This window comes from Chenopodium quinoa, unplaced genomic scaffold (genome assembly GCF_001683475.1).
Source record: "Chenopodium quinoa cultivar QQ74 unplaced genomic scaffold, ASM168347v1, whole genome shotgun sequence".
NCBI lineage: Eukaryota > Viridiplantae > Streptophyta > Magnoliopsida > Caryophyllales > Amaranthaceae > Chenopodium > Chenopodium quinoa.
In genome coordinates, this window is record NW_018743175.1 from 2395217 (window position 1) to 2413993 (window position 18777).

At 34.8% G+C, this 18777-nt stretch overlaps 1 protein-coding gene and 1 pseudogene across 1 annotated transcript; both read left to right on the plus strand.

Annotated features, from left to right (window-relative positions):
* The first annotated feature begins 1272 nt into the window (after positions 1–1272).
* On the plus strand, positions 1273–3109 carry LOC110732834 (annotated as a pseudogene).
* A 1788-nt stretch (positions 3110–4897) lies between these two features.
* On the plus strand, positions 4898–6310 carry LOC110732835 (F-box protein At4g09920-like). Its single transcript, XM_021912837.1, has one exon. It carries the CDS (start codon positions 4898–4900, stop codon positions 6308–6310), a length of 1413 nt encoding a protein of 470 aa, XP_021768529.1.
* Positions 6311–18777: the final 12467 nt, after the last annotated feature.

An 18777-nucleotide genomic window follows, 5' to 3' on the forward strand; every position in this document is an offset into this window, starting at 1 on the left:
TTTTAAATATAACAAGCCTAGTCCTTTTGTGCGGGCATGAGAAGTTAATTATTTATGCCACCCTATTAAATGAGCCTAGAAATTATTTTATATAACTAGTATCATGAATGAGTTCTCATAATCTTTACTTAGTAATTTAGAACTCAATTATTATTATTACTGCATTATTTTTATATATTGTCCTCAATAATTACGTACATTATTATATTACTTTCAATTAATAACAGAATCAATAATTTTTTATTATCTTTATTATTATACAGTATAATATTAGGTGATTATTCTTACATTAGTTACTTCGTTATAATACTTGAATTAGACTTTACATAAAATGATAATTCTGTTCTTATAACTTGAATATATATGGACCGATAATTAATAATTAAAAAATATATACTTCGTATAACATATATTGCACATACAGAGTACAACATGTTTCAATATAATTACACTTTATACAATAGGTATCGATCACACTTAATTAATAATATAATAGTATTTTTCAAAAAATAATGAGTGCGTTTCGTGTGTGGCTGACCAGACCATATGGCCGCTTGTAAAAGAACAAAATAACCCCTTATAACAACCTAACCTAATTACTTTTATAACACCGACGCAGTAACCTCTATAACACTAGTGAGGTAACCCCTATAACACACTATGTGGCCAGGTACATATAAAAGTATGGTAAAAAATAATAGAGTATTAGATTAATATCATAAAATATCTTGTAAAATATTAATTAATGTACTTAATCGATAATTGTGCACACGCTTGTTAGCACATTGCATATACACACTTTATATATCCTCTCACGCAGTCACACGTGTTATTACACAATATCTCAATAGATTAACTTAATGTGTAATTCGAATTTTTAGATATCAATTTTTGAGTGATATATCTTTTGAATGTACGCTTTTTTTAGATCGTTTCGAATCTACACTTAGTTAAAAGAAATAGTCTTTATTAGTCTTGTACTCGTCTAGTCACCCCTCCTATCCAATTTATATACTTGATATGTTTTTAGTTCCGAAGTAAATAACATTTGAATTTAATATTGTCACTTAAAAGCGCGGCAACTTTATCTACAAATACAATTATCAAAAAAGATATTGTCGAACACACCCTAGAGCGAGTGTTGATATAAATAATGTTAGGTCAACCTTCACTCAAACTCACTACATTTGTCTTTCTCCCATTCTCTTGCAGTACTGCATTTTCTTATTTTTCCAGAAATTCTCAGACACCCTTTTTCTTTTAATTTTTATTTTTAAATTTTACTAGATCAAACAATTGATTGAAAATGGCAAACCTTGAACAAGTTTTTAAGGATTGGCAAGGTCGACGTGCTGGTTTGATTAAGGCTCTTACTACTGGTTTGTCTATTTTTTACAAGAAATGGTATTTTGTTTTTTGATTTATTTTTACAAGAAATGATACGAAGAATTTGTTAGTGATGTTGTTTACATTTTTTTTCTTTTCATTACTTAGGTAGATGTTTAGATTAGGCTGCTGATGATAAATTGTGCTTCTATTATCACATGTCTTATATATTGATTGATTAGTTTGCTTTAAACTCATAGGACTTATTACTGAAATGTTGAATTGGTGTTTTCTTTTGCTACTTTGAGGTGGAGGTGTCAAATTTATTTGCCTATCTGCCTTGTCTATGTTGTTAATCATCGATTGATCTAAACTTTTGTGTACTGTATCGTGTACTAAGCTTATACTTATACGTTGGCATGGCGCAACTAGTGCCTTAATTATATTTATTGATCTATTATAACGTTTGGTTGCTAACCTCGTACACACTATATATCCTTCAGTTGTTTAGTTATCAATCTAAATGTGTATATATGTTCATTGTTGAACAGAGGAACTGAACCTTTGCTTATATGGGAAACCAAATGAGCAGTGGGAAGTTAGTCTTCCATCACCGTGTTTACCTCCTGAGATTCCGGATCCGATTATGGGCATAAATTTCTCAAGGGATGGGATGAAGAAGAAAGACTGGCTGAAGCTGGTTGCTATTCACAGTGATGCTTGGTTGCTTTCGGTTGCATTTTATGATGGCGCTTCTTTCCGGTTTGATAAAGCTGAAAGGTATTATAACCCTCTTCTGACTTGTAAATACTATCCTTCTTTTTTCCTGCGAACTACTTGTTGTATAATTTTGCTACATTGAGCACTATTTATATATATGCCTACTTTCCTATGAACACCTCTGCATCATATTCTACGCGCTTTAGATCTGTGCTTATGTGTGTGCCAAACTTAGAAGGCCGGAGTACTAGCTAACGGCGAGTTTATGGTTGAGAGTTGAGAATGACTCTGATAATATAGCTTAGTTGTACACTTGTAAGGTCTGCACTAAGGATTGTACCCTGAAAAGTTATTGCACTCGAAGTAGTACATATGCACATACCATTGTTAAATATGGCCATCTCATGAGCTATGTAATTAATGATGTTTTATTGCATTAGTGCATCATAACTATTATGAATTCTTTTAGTATGTTATATGTATCTTATTTGGTAAATTATGTCGAGAGTTTGTGCCATTATTTATATGTTTGATCTTATTGCATACTTGTAGTTTTTATTGAATTTTAGTTGACATAAATTACATATATGTATGTGATGTAGGGCTCTGTTGTTTGATATGGTGAATGAACTCCCTTCTTTATTTGAGGAAGTTGTGGCTGGCCAGGTAAAACCCCTCACCCTATGCTTATAATTTGGGAGGATTAATTGACATCGAAAATGTTTTGGTAGATTCGATTCCTTTGCTTAGACACTAACCTAATCAATTTTTGATTTGTACTCGAAGGCCACTTCCTCAGACGAAGAGGAGGAGGAAGAGGAAGGCTCAGAAGATGAAGATGAGGAAGAGGAAGAAAATGAGGATAAAGAATGTGGGATCGAATGAGCTTTGGGTCTGCCGTGACATGTGTGAAACATGGTTCCATGCCAAGTGCGTGAAGATGACACCCGCCATAGCTGACCACATCAAGCAGTACACATGTCCATCTTGCAGCGATCAACCATGGCATCAATGCACAATGTCTTGCTGGAAATTATTTGGAAAGTGTTTGGTGTTTGATTGAAATGATATAGCATACAGATCAACTAGAGAATCAATGATTTTTAAAGAATTATTCCGCTACTAATCTTAGCAAAAGATTAGTTGCGGATTGGATTTGATTCAATGTAGTTTGGATTTTTAATTTTCAAATTTTATGTAGACCATATATAAAAAAAACATATTTTAGTTCTTGTGCTCGATCATAATGCTTACAACTATAGTTTCCCTTTCGAGGGTTGGGGAAGGGAGAGGGTCGGAGGGGGAAAGGAAGGGGGCGGTGTCATGGTTTGGGGTGGGGAGGAGCTATCTCTGGCCAGTTTCGAGGGTTGGGGTGGTTGGGTGGCCTGGGAGGTGGGGCACTTTCTGGAGGTTAGGGTGGGAGGGTTGGTGTTTTCCATCTGGTTTGGGGGGTTGGCTTGAGTTTGACTAAACTTAACCAAATACTAGCAGAGCTGACTATAGTTCTGCCTTGGCTCGCCAATTAGCACCCTAGTTGAGAACTAAGAAGTATATAATTTATTTATTTTTGACAAGGAGAAGTATATAATACCATTGAATGTTTACTAAACTCACGATTTACAAATCACATGTGATTAGCGATTATATTATTCTATTATTCTATGTATCATCATCATAGATAAAAATACAGGAGTACATAAGGCAATTTAACAATCATATGATATTATTATTTCCTATTATAGTTTCAATTAATAAAATTTGCATATTTCATATTTTTTAAATTTAAAAATATTTAGAGGGTTTCTTCATACACAACGTTAAGTTTCATATGTGGTTGGTCACATCATGTGACCACAATTAATTGGTTAGGGGTTATTTTGTCAGGGGTCAGTGTTTTAGTGTGTGTTAGCTGACCACACACAAAACGTGCTATTCTTTTTAATCGTCCGTTAATGCTCCCCTCTCATTGATTTTAGATGTGAAATTATTGTGATACACTGATACATACCAATATGAGATATATGCTGATATATATAATCCGATTGAAACTTAGAATAAAAACATGAGACTAATTTGACATGATATTAGAGCCAAATAATTTTATTTTCCATAAACAAGAAATGCACTTTAAAAATATTTTGAGGGTTTCGTTTTAAGCATCCGTTGATCCTCCCCTCTTATTGATCCTACTTCTAAATTACAATATAGATTATAATATAGTTTGTTTTTTTTTTTTTTTTTTTTTTTTTTTTTTTTTTTTTTTTTTTGGTTTTAACGATATAGATGTGAAACTATTTTGATACATAACAATATGAGATATATGCTGATATATATAATCCTAGTTTGTGATAGATTAAACTTTATATATCATTTATCATAACATAGTTAATTGAAACTTAAAATAAAAATCAAAAATTAATTTGACATGATATTAGAGCCAAACAATTTTATTTCCATAAACAAGAAATGTACCACAGAAGTCGTTGAAGAACCAAGACTGTGATATTGTATAAATACTTGATTATTAATGAGAAAAATGAAACCACTATTTATAGAAGTGATTTATGTGAATTTACTAAAACATAATTACTTGACAGCAAAACATAAAATGGCCAATAGTTTTTTAGTGATATCTTTTGGTTTATTGTTATTTCCGTACTATGATAATTATATTTAACTAATTAAGTTAAGATTATATGACAATTTGTATATATACAAATACACAATATATTCTTATGAGATATATACACTACATTAATAATTGTTACAAGACTTGCAACATTTTCATCGAAGCTCACGTTTTTGTAGCAAAAATTTGAGCTAAGCTGTTACCACCAAGTGAATATTCAACATGATTGCTGGAAAATACGATAGAATAAGCTCTCTTCCTGATGCAATCCTCGTCGATATACTCTCTTTAATCGCCCTGAATGATGCTGTCACCATGAGCTTTGTATCGCGGCGATGGCTGCATCTATGGGCTGAAGTCACAACTATATATATTGTGATTAAGCAGTCCAAAGGACCCTTTAAGTATTGGACTACCTCCGCCAAAAAAATACTGCCAAAGCTCACTTCGCCGCTCATTCGAAGATTTTGTCTAGACATAGAGTGCGGTGTTAACAAGTATGGGTTGGAACAAATTGATTTGTGGTTTAATCGTGTTTCAGATCGATGGAAGATCGAGGAGATCAAGGTATCAACAAATGGTTACGAGGGTTTAATCTCTTTTCCCGTGATATTCCAAATACACTCGTTGTTAGTGCTTGAATTGTATGGTGATATATCTTTGAATTTGCCTCTTAATGTGGTTAAGATCCCGAATTTAAAGAAGCTTGCTATACAAATCAATTTTACTCAAACAAAACAGTGCATGTTTTTCGAAACATTAATGAAGTCTTGTCCATTACTCGAAGACTTGAGTTTACATTTTTGTGCTATAATATGTAGGACAGGATATTTGGTTCCAAATAAAATTTCATTATTAGGTCCAAATTTGAAGAAATTGAATATTTCGTTTTCAGGCCAAAATCTTATGAAAACTATTGTAATTGATGCTCCTAATTTGGAGTGCTTAAAATTGGGTTCTTCTAATTATGGTTTGCCAAATTTTAGCTTTGTCAATACCCCTACTATGTTAGTTGAAGCTTATATAAGTGGCAATCTTAGTAAAGGAGAGGTGACAACAAAATTTTTTAACGCGATTTCTAGAGTAAGATCTCTTGGTGTATGGAGACCTATGATAGGAGGTGCAATGACAACAATGTTTGTTAATTTGACTCGTCTTATATGTACCATGCCTTGTTCCGGGAAGGACTCAAAGGCGCTCTTAGGATTACTCGAAAGATGTCCTCTACTAGAGACTCTTACCGCTAACTTCACAAGTTCCGGTACATGGGAATACATGTGGCTCCTTTGTTATCTTGAGGCTCCAAACGTATTAATCCGTACCAAGAAGGTAGAGATGCACTTTATGTCTTCACTAATGCTCAACAATGATGCTTTGAATCTAATAAAGTACTTGCTAACTCGTGCACGCGTATTGGACCGGTTTATTATCAAGATTACTACTGATCCAAGTGGTGAGATCTTAGAAGAAGAAAAAGTGCAGGAAGTTGAAGCTTGTAAGGAGATATTTGATTGGCTAAGATTTTTATCAACGGGCTACCAAGTTGAATTTTGGGGAAGATATCTCAGAATTATACAATCTGGTGAAGAATGCAAGTTTATAAAGGGACCTAATGGCTACATAATCTGTAAGTGAAGCATAAATTAAATCATCTTGCAGCTGATTAATAAAAAATTTCTGATTTCTCAACAACAACTCTTCCTATGAGCAACTTCATAGATCTATTACAAATTGTCCATAGATTTTTTATTTTGATTTTATGGTGTCTACACGCTATGCACACAAAATGGATTGTTATTTTTTTTTTATCATAATAAAAGTCTAGCAAAGGAGATCCTAAGCTGTTGAGAAGTACAGGCATCTGCAAAGAGAGGCACACCTAGAGTACTACCAACTCTACTCAAGGAATCCTCAGTCCAGCAATGAAGAGGAAGGTTAGGCAATCTAAAGAGAGCTTGCTTGCAATACAATGCAAGGTTTGAAGAGCGCCATATAGTATATGCTATGTTGATTTAGTTATGGAAGAACTTTTGTTTGTTATTGACTCTTTTGATTTGATTGATTACATTTGTGGCAATACACGGACGTATCAATTTGCAAAAGGAAACAATATTGAAATTTCTTTTATTTTCTTTATTGTAATCCTTTGAAGATACATTGTTGCTTAATTGATATTAATTGATGATAATTTCTTTTTTAATTGTGGCACTATGAGAAGGGGATATTTTGGGGTTTGCTCTCCTCTCATTAATAAATAATAACCTATACTTCTAATTTTCCCCTGGTCACCTGCAACTAAAAAAATCCAACAAATTTAAAAATGGTTTTTGGTGACGAGGTGGTGGCTGGTTGTTGGTGGGTATTTGGTGGGAGGAGAGAATGTACATGAGTGAGTTAGAGAGGTGAAATGCATGAAGTATTGAAGTATACATAAGAGTAAGTTTGTTTATTAAAATTAATATACGGACGTGACCTAGTAAAACACAGGCGTGATTTAGTAACCCTTATGCTAGGGCTTTTTTGTTGCCAAGTTATTTGGGATTTTGTTCAAACAATTAGACTGATAACAAAAATTAAACTTTTAATTAAAAAGTTAGGGAGCCAAGGATCGTGTCGTCTCTTTAATTGTCGAGCACAAATTTGAGTTTTTATGAAAATATGATACATTGTTGCTTAATTGATATTAATTGATGATAATTTCTTTTTTAATTGTGGCACTATGAGAAGGGGATATTTTGGGGTTTGCTCTCCTCTCATTAATAAATAATAACCTATACTTCTAATTTTCCCCTGGTCACCTGCAACTAAAAAAATCCAACAAATTTAAAAATGGTTTTTGGTGACGAGGTGGTGGCTGGTTGTTGGTGGGTATTTGGTGGGAGGAGAGAATGTACATGAGTGAGTTAGAGAGGTGAAATGCATGAAGTATTGAAGTATACATAAGAGTAAGTTTGTTTATTAAAATTAATATACGGACGTGACCTAGTAAAACACAGGCGTGATTTAGTAACCCTTATGCTAGGGCTTTTTTGTTGCCAAGTTATTTGGGATTTTGTTCAAACAATTAGACTGATAACAAAAATTAAACTTTTAATTAAAAAGTTAGGGAGCCAAGGATCGTGTCGTCTCTTTAATTGTCGAGCACAAATTTGAGTTTTTATGAAAATATGCTACTCTTAAGTATTAATATCTGTAAGCGTGTACAAATTGATGGAAGTTTTTATATGATTTTATTTTTAATTTTAAAAACACCCAAAATTAATTAGCAAACTCTATCTCTCTCTATATATATATCTTATAAGAAGAAGCACTAAGATCAAACTCAAAAACCCTATACAATTTGAACAATGGTTACCAAGAGAACGAGATAAAAGAAGATGCACCGTAGTGGTGGCCTGGAGGAGACAGATTGAGCTCTCTTCGTAATTGCATCCTCATCGATATTCTATTTTGTCTTCCTATCAACTCCGCGGTTGCCACCGCTGTTTTATCGTCTCGATGACCTAATTTATGGACTCAAATCACTTCTCTCAATATCAGGAGCATACTTTTCAAAGGTGATAAACACAATAATTTTGAATATATTGATGCTGTCAACAAGGTCTTCAACAAGTTCACCTCTCCAATTATTCGTAGTTTAACTCTCCATTTTCATGACCCGGGTTTTGGTCGTTTTGTCCTCGATTCATGGTTACAACAGATCCGTCATCGAAAATTCGAAGACATCTGTTTAAGACTTGTTAATGATGATGAAGTTGCACCGATGAAGTTCCAAGTCTTCTCGTATATATTACAAACTCCTTCATCGGTAACACTTGAAATATGTTAGAAAATATTATAGCTATATATTAATTAGGCGGTAGTCTTTAGTAGTTTACAATTTATTACTCTGGTAGTTGTTAATTTATTGTACTAAAGCCCTTCCTATAAATGTGGTTGTAAATTGGTCAATAAAAAATACACAAGAATTAAAAACCCCAAATAAACTGTTCTTTAACTTTTCACTTGGTATCAGAGCCAGGTTCCGATCTCCGGCGATTGGCAACCGTCGGCCTCATCATATACCATGGAACCCGAGAAACAAGCCATTGTGTCAAAACCAGTCACTATGGACGACCTATTGCAACTGTTTACACAGTTAAACACCAACAAATCAGCCATAGAAACGTCAAACCAAGCCATCCAAATTTCCGAAAAATTAAACCACATTAATTATACTAAGTGGTCAAAACCGATGCAACTAGCAATTGGTGGACGGGGGAGGCTCAGCCACATCACAGCCCCTCCACCGCCTCCAACCGACCCAGAACATACCAAATGGACTCAAAGTGATTCTATTGTCATATCATGGATATTTTGACAATATTGAACCAGAATTACAAAACCAATTTCTCGATTACCCAACGGCAAACGAGTTATGGAAAGGCATCGAAACAATGTACGGAAGCGGCAGGGACGATTTACAGATCTTTGATCTCATGACCAAAGCAAATAAAATCCAGCAAGGATCAGACGCAATTGAGGTATATTACAGTAAACTCACCTCAATTTGGAAAGAGATAGATCAAAGATTACCGAACCCAATGCAATGCTCAGAAGACAAAACGATATATAACCAGTTAGTACAGCAAAACTGTCTTTATCAGTTCTTAGCGGGACTCGATGAGACTCTAGATCAAGATCGAAGGGACTTGGTTAACTCAGAGCCTCTTCCAACAGTTGAAGCAGCATATGCGACAATCAGGAGAGAAATCTCTCGAAGGGGAATCATGAAAAACAAAGAGACAACCCCAACAGAAGATTTCGGAATTGGAAGTGGTCTCGCGGCTAAGGGAAGAATGGAGAAGCCGAAATTCCGGCGGAACGATGATAAATTGTTATTTGGCATGATTTTAGGGTACTTTTGAACCTTGTTTTCGTTATTAATCGACATCAAAGTTCATTTTTTATCCTATTTTTATGCAAATTTTGTACCATCCATGCTTCACCGGTTGTTTGTGTTTTTGATGTAATGTAGCTATTTTTAGCACTATGGACATGATCAAGCATGAGTGAGAAAGGATAAGGGCAAGCTTGGTTGATAGAGCCATGGAGGAAGAAGGAGGAATGCCTTAAAGGGAAATGAAAAGCTTTTGGAGAACCTTGAAAGGTCGTTTGCGTAAGCGTCAACTTCAACCAACCATAAATTTTTATCTTATCAACCTTTTGAAGCGATTAAAATTGGAGATTAAAGTTCGTCTCAAGAGCTATCCAACGGCTGCTTACATGCCTTATTCCAATGAGTAATGAAGAAGTTATGACCTTCCGAAATGAAGCTGTTTCGCCAGAAAAAGCTGCACGTTCGTGCCAATTGATGCACGTCCGTGCCAATTGATGCACGTCCGTGCAAGGTCAGGCAGTAGCTATTGTTCTCATTTTAACTGGTCTGCACGTCCGTGCAACCTTTGGCACGTTCGTGCCGACCTGTAGACGGGCCGATTCTTGGTTTCTCCGTCCTTTTACTTGGGGGTTATATAATATCCCTTTAGCTTCATTTGTAAAAAGGGGGATCTTCTTAGTTTATTTTTAGCTGAGGTTAGGGTTTTTAGAGAGAGAAACTCTCATTTTCTAGAGAGAGAAAGTGAGAAAATCTTGTTGAAAGCTTGGAATATGAAGAATTGAACGAAGGAGACTTGAAGATTTGGATACTCCTTGCAATATCAATGAGAATTTCTTACTCTCTCTCCTATTTTGTTATTCTATTTACTTATTTTTGTATATTTTCATCCTTAATTACTTGTTTATGTTAGATTAGTGTTTGTTTCATGTTCTTAGTTGTTAATTCCTTTAGTTTTGCAATTTATTATGATTTGTGAGTAGTTCTTTTACTTGAGATTGTTGAAATCATTGATGAATTCACAAATACTTGTTTGTATGTGTTGATTTAGCTAATGTGGGATGTTAATTAGTTGAGCTTAAGTGGTTTCATTGTTAGTTCTTGTAAGTGGCCATTGCTAGAACTATTTATCTAAGCTTTCTCAACGAAGGATCGAGAGATGAACTTGAGTTAGCTCCCTTATGCTTGATTGACCCGAAATGCCATGAGAATAGGAATTTCCGATCAAGGGAATGTTTATGTCATCGTGATTATGCTTTAACACTTGTTTTATGCTTTGTAACCACGAGAGTAGGTTGTATTCATGATTCAAGTAATCCCTCTAGCTTGAGAGAGTAGTTGGGTGCCTTAGATGACTTTCCCTAATTTTATCCCCAAATTTCTATGACTTGTATGTTAAATTGTAGTTTGTGAACGACTTAATTGGTGGATACCTTCCCGAGATCCTCTTTATTATTGTTTGTAGTTTTTCTTCATAACTCATAACCCAAAAAGACTTGACTTAGCTTATCACAAATCGATATTTGTTAGTGCTCCCCTTAGTCCTTGTGGGATCGACCCTTACTTACCCTTTCTACCCATTAGAGAGACCAAGTTAGGTTTTTATCTTTGGTAGGCTCGACGACGGCCTATCAAACGACGACCGAGCACACCTTCGATGTACCCATTGTGGAGGAACCCGACATACAAAAGAGGGTTGTTTCAAGATTATAGGGTACCCGGAGTGGTGGGCTGATCGGAAGATAAAAATGGAAAGCCAGAAATCGGGAAAAACAGCCTACGCCGGTGAGACCTCGCCGATCAGAGAGAAAGAGGAAGGAATAGCGGCTACCATTAATTCAGGTTTGGAAAATTATAATCCTAAAAAGGAAGGTAATGAAAACAGAACCCTAACTTATTTTACTCATGAGCCGAATAATGTTTCTAAACCCATTCCTCAACAAAAAACAGTTGGACCAGATTCCTCGTGCATGACCCAATTTATGTGTGTTAATCAAACCAAAAAACAACATGGTTCTAGTACGAGTCAGGTGTTTGGGTTTCTTGGTAAATGTGGAAATAATAAAAAATGGATTTTAGATTGTGGTGCAACTGATACTATGACTTATGATATCTCTGATTTGGAAAATTTGATTAAACCTACAAAAAATCATGTTCAAACCGCCAACGAAGAAAAAGTCAAAGTAGAAGGGTCGGGATTGATCAAACTATCGGGTGATATTGAATTACCAAATTGTCTCTTTATTCCACATTTATCTCACAAACTTTTGTTTGTTAGTCAATTAACTAAGGAGTTAAATTGTACTGTTCTAATAACTCCTAGTGATTGTGTTATACAGGACTCTCAAACGAGGAAGATCATTGGGCATGGTACTGAAGAAGATGGATGGTATTATGTTGATTAGATGTCTCAACAGGGTAGCGCAACGCTTGTTCAAGGAACGGTGGAACATCAACTTTGGATGTGGCATCGACGGTTAGGCCATCCATCTGTAGGGTATTTAAAAAAAACTTTTCCCTTCCCTTGCTAGTTCAAATATTTCTTTTGATTGTGAGTCTTGTATACTGGCCAAGAGCCATAAACGTGCTTATCCTAGAAGTAGTAGCAAGACTAAAACTCCATTTGTGCTGATTCATTCTGATGTTTGGGGACCAGCCCCTGAATTTAGTAATCATGGTTTCTCGTATTATATCACTTTTATTGATGATTGCACTATAATGAGTTGGGTGTATTTTCTAAAAAATAAATCTGATGTGCGTGATGTATTTGTATCCTTTTATAATATGGCCCAAACACAATTCCAAACGCAAATACACATCCTTAGATCTGACAATGGGGGAGAATACAAAAATCTAGACTTAGCCTCCTTCATAAAAACCCATGGTCTCATACATCAAACTACCTGTCCCGATACTCCACAACAAAATGGAGTAGCAGAACAGAAAAATCGAACCCTCTTGGAGATGACTCGAGTCATGATGTTTGACTCATGCGTTCCCGCTCATTTTTGGCCAGAAGCAATTGCTGCAGCAATTTACCTAACCAACCGCCTTCCCACAAAAAGCCTGAACTTTGCTACTCCACTAGACACCCTTAACAACCATACAAGTGTGCCCATTTCCCATTCTCTGCCTCCCTGGGTCTTTGGGTGTGTTGTCTATGTTCATTTGCCTAAGCGTAGCAGAATTAAATTAGAACCTCGAGCAGTCAAATGTGTTTTTGTGGGATATGGAGTAAACCAAAAGGGATATCGATGTTTCGATCCAGTCAAAAAACGGCTATATGTAACCATGGATTGTGACTTTGTTGAAACTGAATACTATTACTCCCACCATAGATCTCAGGGGGAGAGTTTGAGTGATGATCTAAGTTGGTTAGTATATCCTGAGTTGACTGATCTTGATCCAAAAGAACAAGTAGGCAAAATCACATAAACGACTGATAACATAATACAATTCAACAACAACAACAACGATACTATGCCTAGTGATTCTGTCACCTTGTCTGAGAATCCTGAAAGAGAGGTATGTACTCCATCTAGTATTTCCTTTCATAACACTTCTAATATTTATCCTGAGTCTAATAATTCCCCTGAAAGAAGTATGATATCAGGAGTTTCTCCTGAAAACATGGTTGAACAGTCAGGAATTTTCCCTGAAAGCATGGTTGAACGGTCAAATGAAGAGCAGACTGGGAAGTATAGCTTTCCTTCCCGAAGCACAAGGGGTATTCCGCCCAGGAGATATGATCCTGAATTTGAAGCACAACGATCCAAGTATCCTGTCAACAAAATAAGTGAAGGAAATCTATCTCAGATAACCAAGGCATATAATGCAACCATCTACTCTGAGACTATTCCCACTACAACTGAAGAAGCTCTCAGAAGTAAGCACTGGAAGAAAGCGATGGAAGATGAGATCAACGCTCTTATCCAAAATAAAACCTGGGAAAGGTGTGTCTTACCAAAAGGGAAGAAACCAGTGGGATGTAGATGGATTTTCACAATCAAGTACAAAGCAAATGGCAGTATTGAAAGGTACAAAGCAAGACTGGTTGCAAAAGGGTACACTCAGACATATGGTATTGATTATGAAGAAACTTTCTCACCAGTAGCAAATTTTAACACCATTAGAGTGTTATTCTCAATTGCTGCAAACAAAAAGTGGCCACACTACCAGTTCGATGTAAAAAATGCCTTCTTACATGGAGATCTAGCTGAGGAAGTCTATATGCAAACACCACCCGGTTTTTTCCAGAATTTTTCAGCTGGAGAAGGTTGCAGGTTGCGAAAGGCTTTGTATGGCCTGAAACAATCTCCTATAGCATGGTTTGGGCGATTTACTACAGCAATGAAGAGATTTGGCTATAAACAGAGCAACTCAGATCATACTCTGTTCTTCAAGAAAAGAGGGAAATTGATCACATGCCTGATTATCTATGTTGATGATATGATTATTACAGGTAATGATAAAGAAGAAATAGCCCAGCAAAAGACTATTCCAGGAGTTTGAAATGAAAGATCTTGGAAATCTCAAATATTTTCTTGGAATAGAGGTACTTAGATCAAAAAGGGGTATCTTTATTTCCCAAAGAAAGTATATTCTTGATTTTTTGACAGAAACAGGGATGATAGTCTGCAAACCTATTGAAACTCCACTGATAATGAATCATGGACTTCAGATAATTGAAGGAGCAGAGTTAGTTGATCAGACATTATATCAGAGATTAGTTGGAAAATTGCTCTAATTATCTCATACTCGTCCAGATCTAGCTTATGCAGTGGGTGTAGTCAGCAGGTTTATGCATAAACCGCAAAAACAACATCTTGAGGCGGTATACCGTATTCTGAGGTATTTAAAAGGAACACCTGGGCGTGGAGTTGTCTATGAAAAACATGATCATCTGGACCTTCATGCCTTTACAGATGCAGAATGGGGGGGGGGGTGACCGAGATAGCAGGAAATACACGTCTGGCTATTTTACATTGGTTGGAGGAAATTTAGGCACGTGGAAAAGCAAACGGCAAAAAGTAGTGGCTATGTCAAGTGCAGAAGCTGAGTTTCGGGGAATTGCAAAAGGAATTACTGAGGTTCTGTGGCTTCGAAAACTTTTTTCAGAACTTGGAATGGCTCTTGAGAAAAGCTGCAAACTGTATTGTGATAATAAAGCAGCAATCCGTATTTCTGAAAATCCAGTACAACATGATCGTACTAAGCACATTGAGATTGACAGACACTTCATCAAGGATCACTTAGAGGCGAAGGTGATAAGTCTTCCGTTTGTCAAATCAGAAGACCAGTTAGCAGATACTCTAACCAAGGCAGTTACGACGCAAGCATTTGAAGAAGCTTTGTCCAAGTTGGGTGTCGGAGATCCTACGACCCAACTTGAGGGGGAGTGTTAGAAAATATTATAGCTATATATTAATTAGGCGGTAGTCTTTGGTAGTTCACAATTTATTACTCTGGTAGTTGTTAATTTATTGTACTAAAGCCCTTTCTATAAATGTGGTTGTAAATTGGTTAATAAAAAATACACAAGAATTAAAAACCCCAAATAAACTGTTCTATAACTTTTCACTAAATAAACATTGGTATAATTTGCATTTTTCCTAGGCATATTTTCAATGTTGATATTAAATCAAAATTCAATCTACCTAATTTGAAGAAACTGAGTATTCAAGTGATGCCTTTCGAGTGTGAATTTTGGGGAAAACTAATCGCGTCTTGTCCTTCACTCGAAGATTTAAGTTTTATGGTTACTTCATCGCCTTATTTTAATGCTAATGTTATATTTACCGAAATGACATCAATATCAATATTAGGTCAAAATTTGTTGCGGTTGAATATAACTGTACTTCATGACCATTGGGCAAAAGTTGTAATCGATGCCCCTCGATTGGAATACTTGATGCTCAATATTGAATCTCTATCAGAATTTCGCTTTGCCAAGAATCCGAATGCATTGTGCGAAGCAGTGATAAGTGTTGTTAGGAAACCGAGAATTGCACCCAATGGCCTGGGAAGGATGTGATCACGAAGTTTCTTGGACTAATCTCTAATGTCAAGTCCCTCACGTTCGATGTTCGTGCATACTCCTTAGAGACGTCGTTGTTGTTTCCAAACTTGACTCATTTACGATTCATGGGTTGTTATGGCCACAAGTTTAAGGTATTGTGGCCTTTGCTCAAGCCATGTAGGAAATTGGAGAATCTTTACATTAGCATAAGTAGCGAAGTCTCTCACCGCGATTTTTTGATTTCCCCAAAGGCTTCTCCACCAGTGTGTTTATTGCATTATATCAAGAAAATAGAGATAAAGTAGAGGTGATCATTGGGCGGGTCGGGCAGAGATAAAAAGTTATGCCCATTTCTCGGGCCGGGCCAAACATCGGGCCGAATTTTTTGTGCCCAAATCCGCCCAAAATGGTCGGGCCGGGCCAAAAAAATCAACTAAATATGCATAAATACGCATTCCCAAACCCGCCCAAAAATAAATAAATTTTCGAGCCAGGCCGGAAAATTCTGCCCAAAACCCGCCCAAAATCGACCCGACGGTGCGGGCCAACTTTGATCACCTCTGATAAAGGTAGCTATGATTTTTTACGATGAAGAGAATTTGTTGAAGGTGTTAGAGTATTTTCTACTTAAAGGCCTAGTTTTGGAGCAGCTCATATGTACCTTCGCCAAAAAATTTGAATCCTCCGAAAGTAGTGATTTAAGCAGGGAGTTATTGTTTTGGAAAAAATTATCCTAGTGCAAAATAGGTTCACCTCGCCGGTGCCAAATCGTATTTTAAGGGATACGTATTAAGTCGTCAAGAATTAAGCGAGACAATTCATAAAGCAAAGAACTAATGACGCATGCTTCATATCTCTATTGTTGCAAAAACATGGTTGTTCAGTAATTAATGGCTGTAATTAGCTTAATTATATACAAGTACTAGCTTAAGGCTCATACCATGCACGAGAAGTCTAATTTTTAAGAAAAATTAATTATATCCAACAAATAAAATTTTATTAAACATACACATCAAATATATAGAAATTATATCATAATCTATATTTATAGACAAAGCAAAAACTTAAACAAAAATGGATTTTTTTGGGATGCCCAAACTCGAGAATATTTTTAGGTGGGTTTTGGTTTGATCAGACGTAGTGGCCATATTAGTAAATACTTATTTAAAAATGTCTTTTTAGCCAAAGTGCACAATACACACACACATATATTATCTCGTTTTATATCTTAAAAATCATTTCAATGGAAATAAATACTACTTTGATCATTAAAGGCAAGAACAATCAATAATTGGGCAACGAACACTAATCTATATTATTACATTTTCAGTTTATGGATTGATGCTTTACATATACGATATCGTCAATCTTTGTTGTTATAAAAAAATGCGTGTTTGAAGCTATCCAATAATTGTAGTTTTATTATTTTTGTTTATTGTGTTAAAAGTTTAATTGTATATATAATGAGATGTCAATTGTCACTATGTCTGACGTGTCTTTTAGTATGCAGATTATTTATGAATGTCGAATGTAATAAATTTATCATTTCAATCAAGTGTCCTGGCAAAAGATAATATTTTCTTTTTTTGCTTTTACTAAGAGATTGATTTTTTTTTTAATTACGTAATTTACAAAAAAATTGATGATATTTTACCTTTCACTAGAATTAGACATATGATATAATTGTCAAATACAACATTTATTTTATAGTTATACTATACTTTATAAATCCTTAATTAATTTGTGATGATATATACGTAGTAGTAAAATTTTAGAAACAAAATTGTAATTAATTTGAATATATGGTTATATTGAAATTGAAATAAATTATTAGCTAGAGGTATTTGAAAAAAAAAATGATGTTTTAAAGTAATTTCTTTAACATTTATAATATGGATCAATGTATTATTACTTTTTGGCAAAATTTAATAATAATCCATTTAAAAGATAATTAAAAAGTAGTGGGAATAGTTATTTAGGTAAATGTATATAGAAAAATTATGAACACCAAGTAAAAAGAATATGTATTTGTCATAAAAATAATATAAAAGATATGGAAAGATATTATTATAGAATCAAATATTAACCAAAAAAAAAAAAAAAAAAGGTTAAAAAGGGAAGGAGAGTTTTGGAGGGAAAAAACAACACCAGGATGTGACACATGTTACTCCCGATGTCTGTTTTAGTATTAAGTTATTATTAATTTATTTTATAGTTATACTATGATTTGGGTTCACGTGAGAAGGGTTCTAAGCGTGAGAAGCATTGTAAGCCATTAGATTAAAAATCAACGGACAAGATTAAATTGAGTATCACGAGCTTTTCTTTCTTCACGAGAGAGTATCAACTTCTCAAGGTAATCAATCATCCTAGTATTCCGTGATTTCTATCTCACTAATTCACGATCTCAATATAATCGCTCGATTCGCTTCTCGCAGATTTTCTCTCTCCTCATGCAATACCTTGTTTGTGATTTCTCTATTGTTCACATTGATTTCATCACTGAGGTGCTTTGTTTGCTTTACATGCACTTCGATTTCCATAGCCATGGTGGTATCAGAGCTCTGATTATACTTTAGTGAATTAAATAATTTTCCAATGGTTTATAGAAGTTGATTGGTAATATTTTGACCATGCACCATATTTTTAAAATGGCTAATTGAATCTTGATTCCAAAATGAATAGTACGTAATAAAGTATGGTCACCTTAATTATGTGTTGTTCACCAAATGAGCTCACAAAGGTTTTTGTATCCTTTTACGTACCTTGAGTAAACGAGTTGGTTGACCACTTTAGAAACTAAAAAATCGCCTTCTACAAGGTTCTCTCCTAAATCAAACAATAATAATTCAATCAATACCCAAGCAATATAATTTACAGCAATACTAACTTACTTTAAAACCTTTAATATTCAATTAAACAACACTTTAAAACCTTCCCTTTTACTAGAATTAAAAGCTTATATATAGTTATTTGAGATTCCTACATAAAAACCTTAAAATACATACTTATTCATGAAATTACAGCTAGTTTAGAGCTTTATAAAAATCTGAAAATTTATTTTACACATGAAATCTTGAAATTATTGAAATCTTTTATCACTACATACATTATATATGAAATTTCTCAATTCAATGTAATTAAAGACTCCAAAAACAATAACAAAAAATCTGAAAATATATTCTTGCAATTAAACTTTAAAGTTCC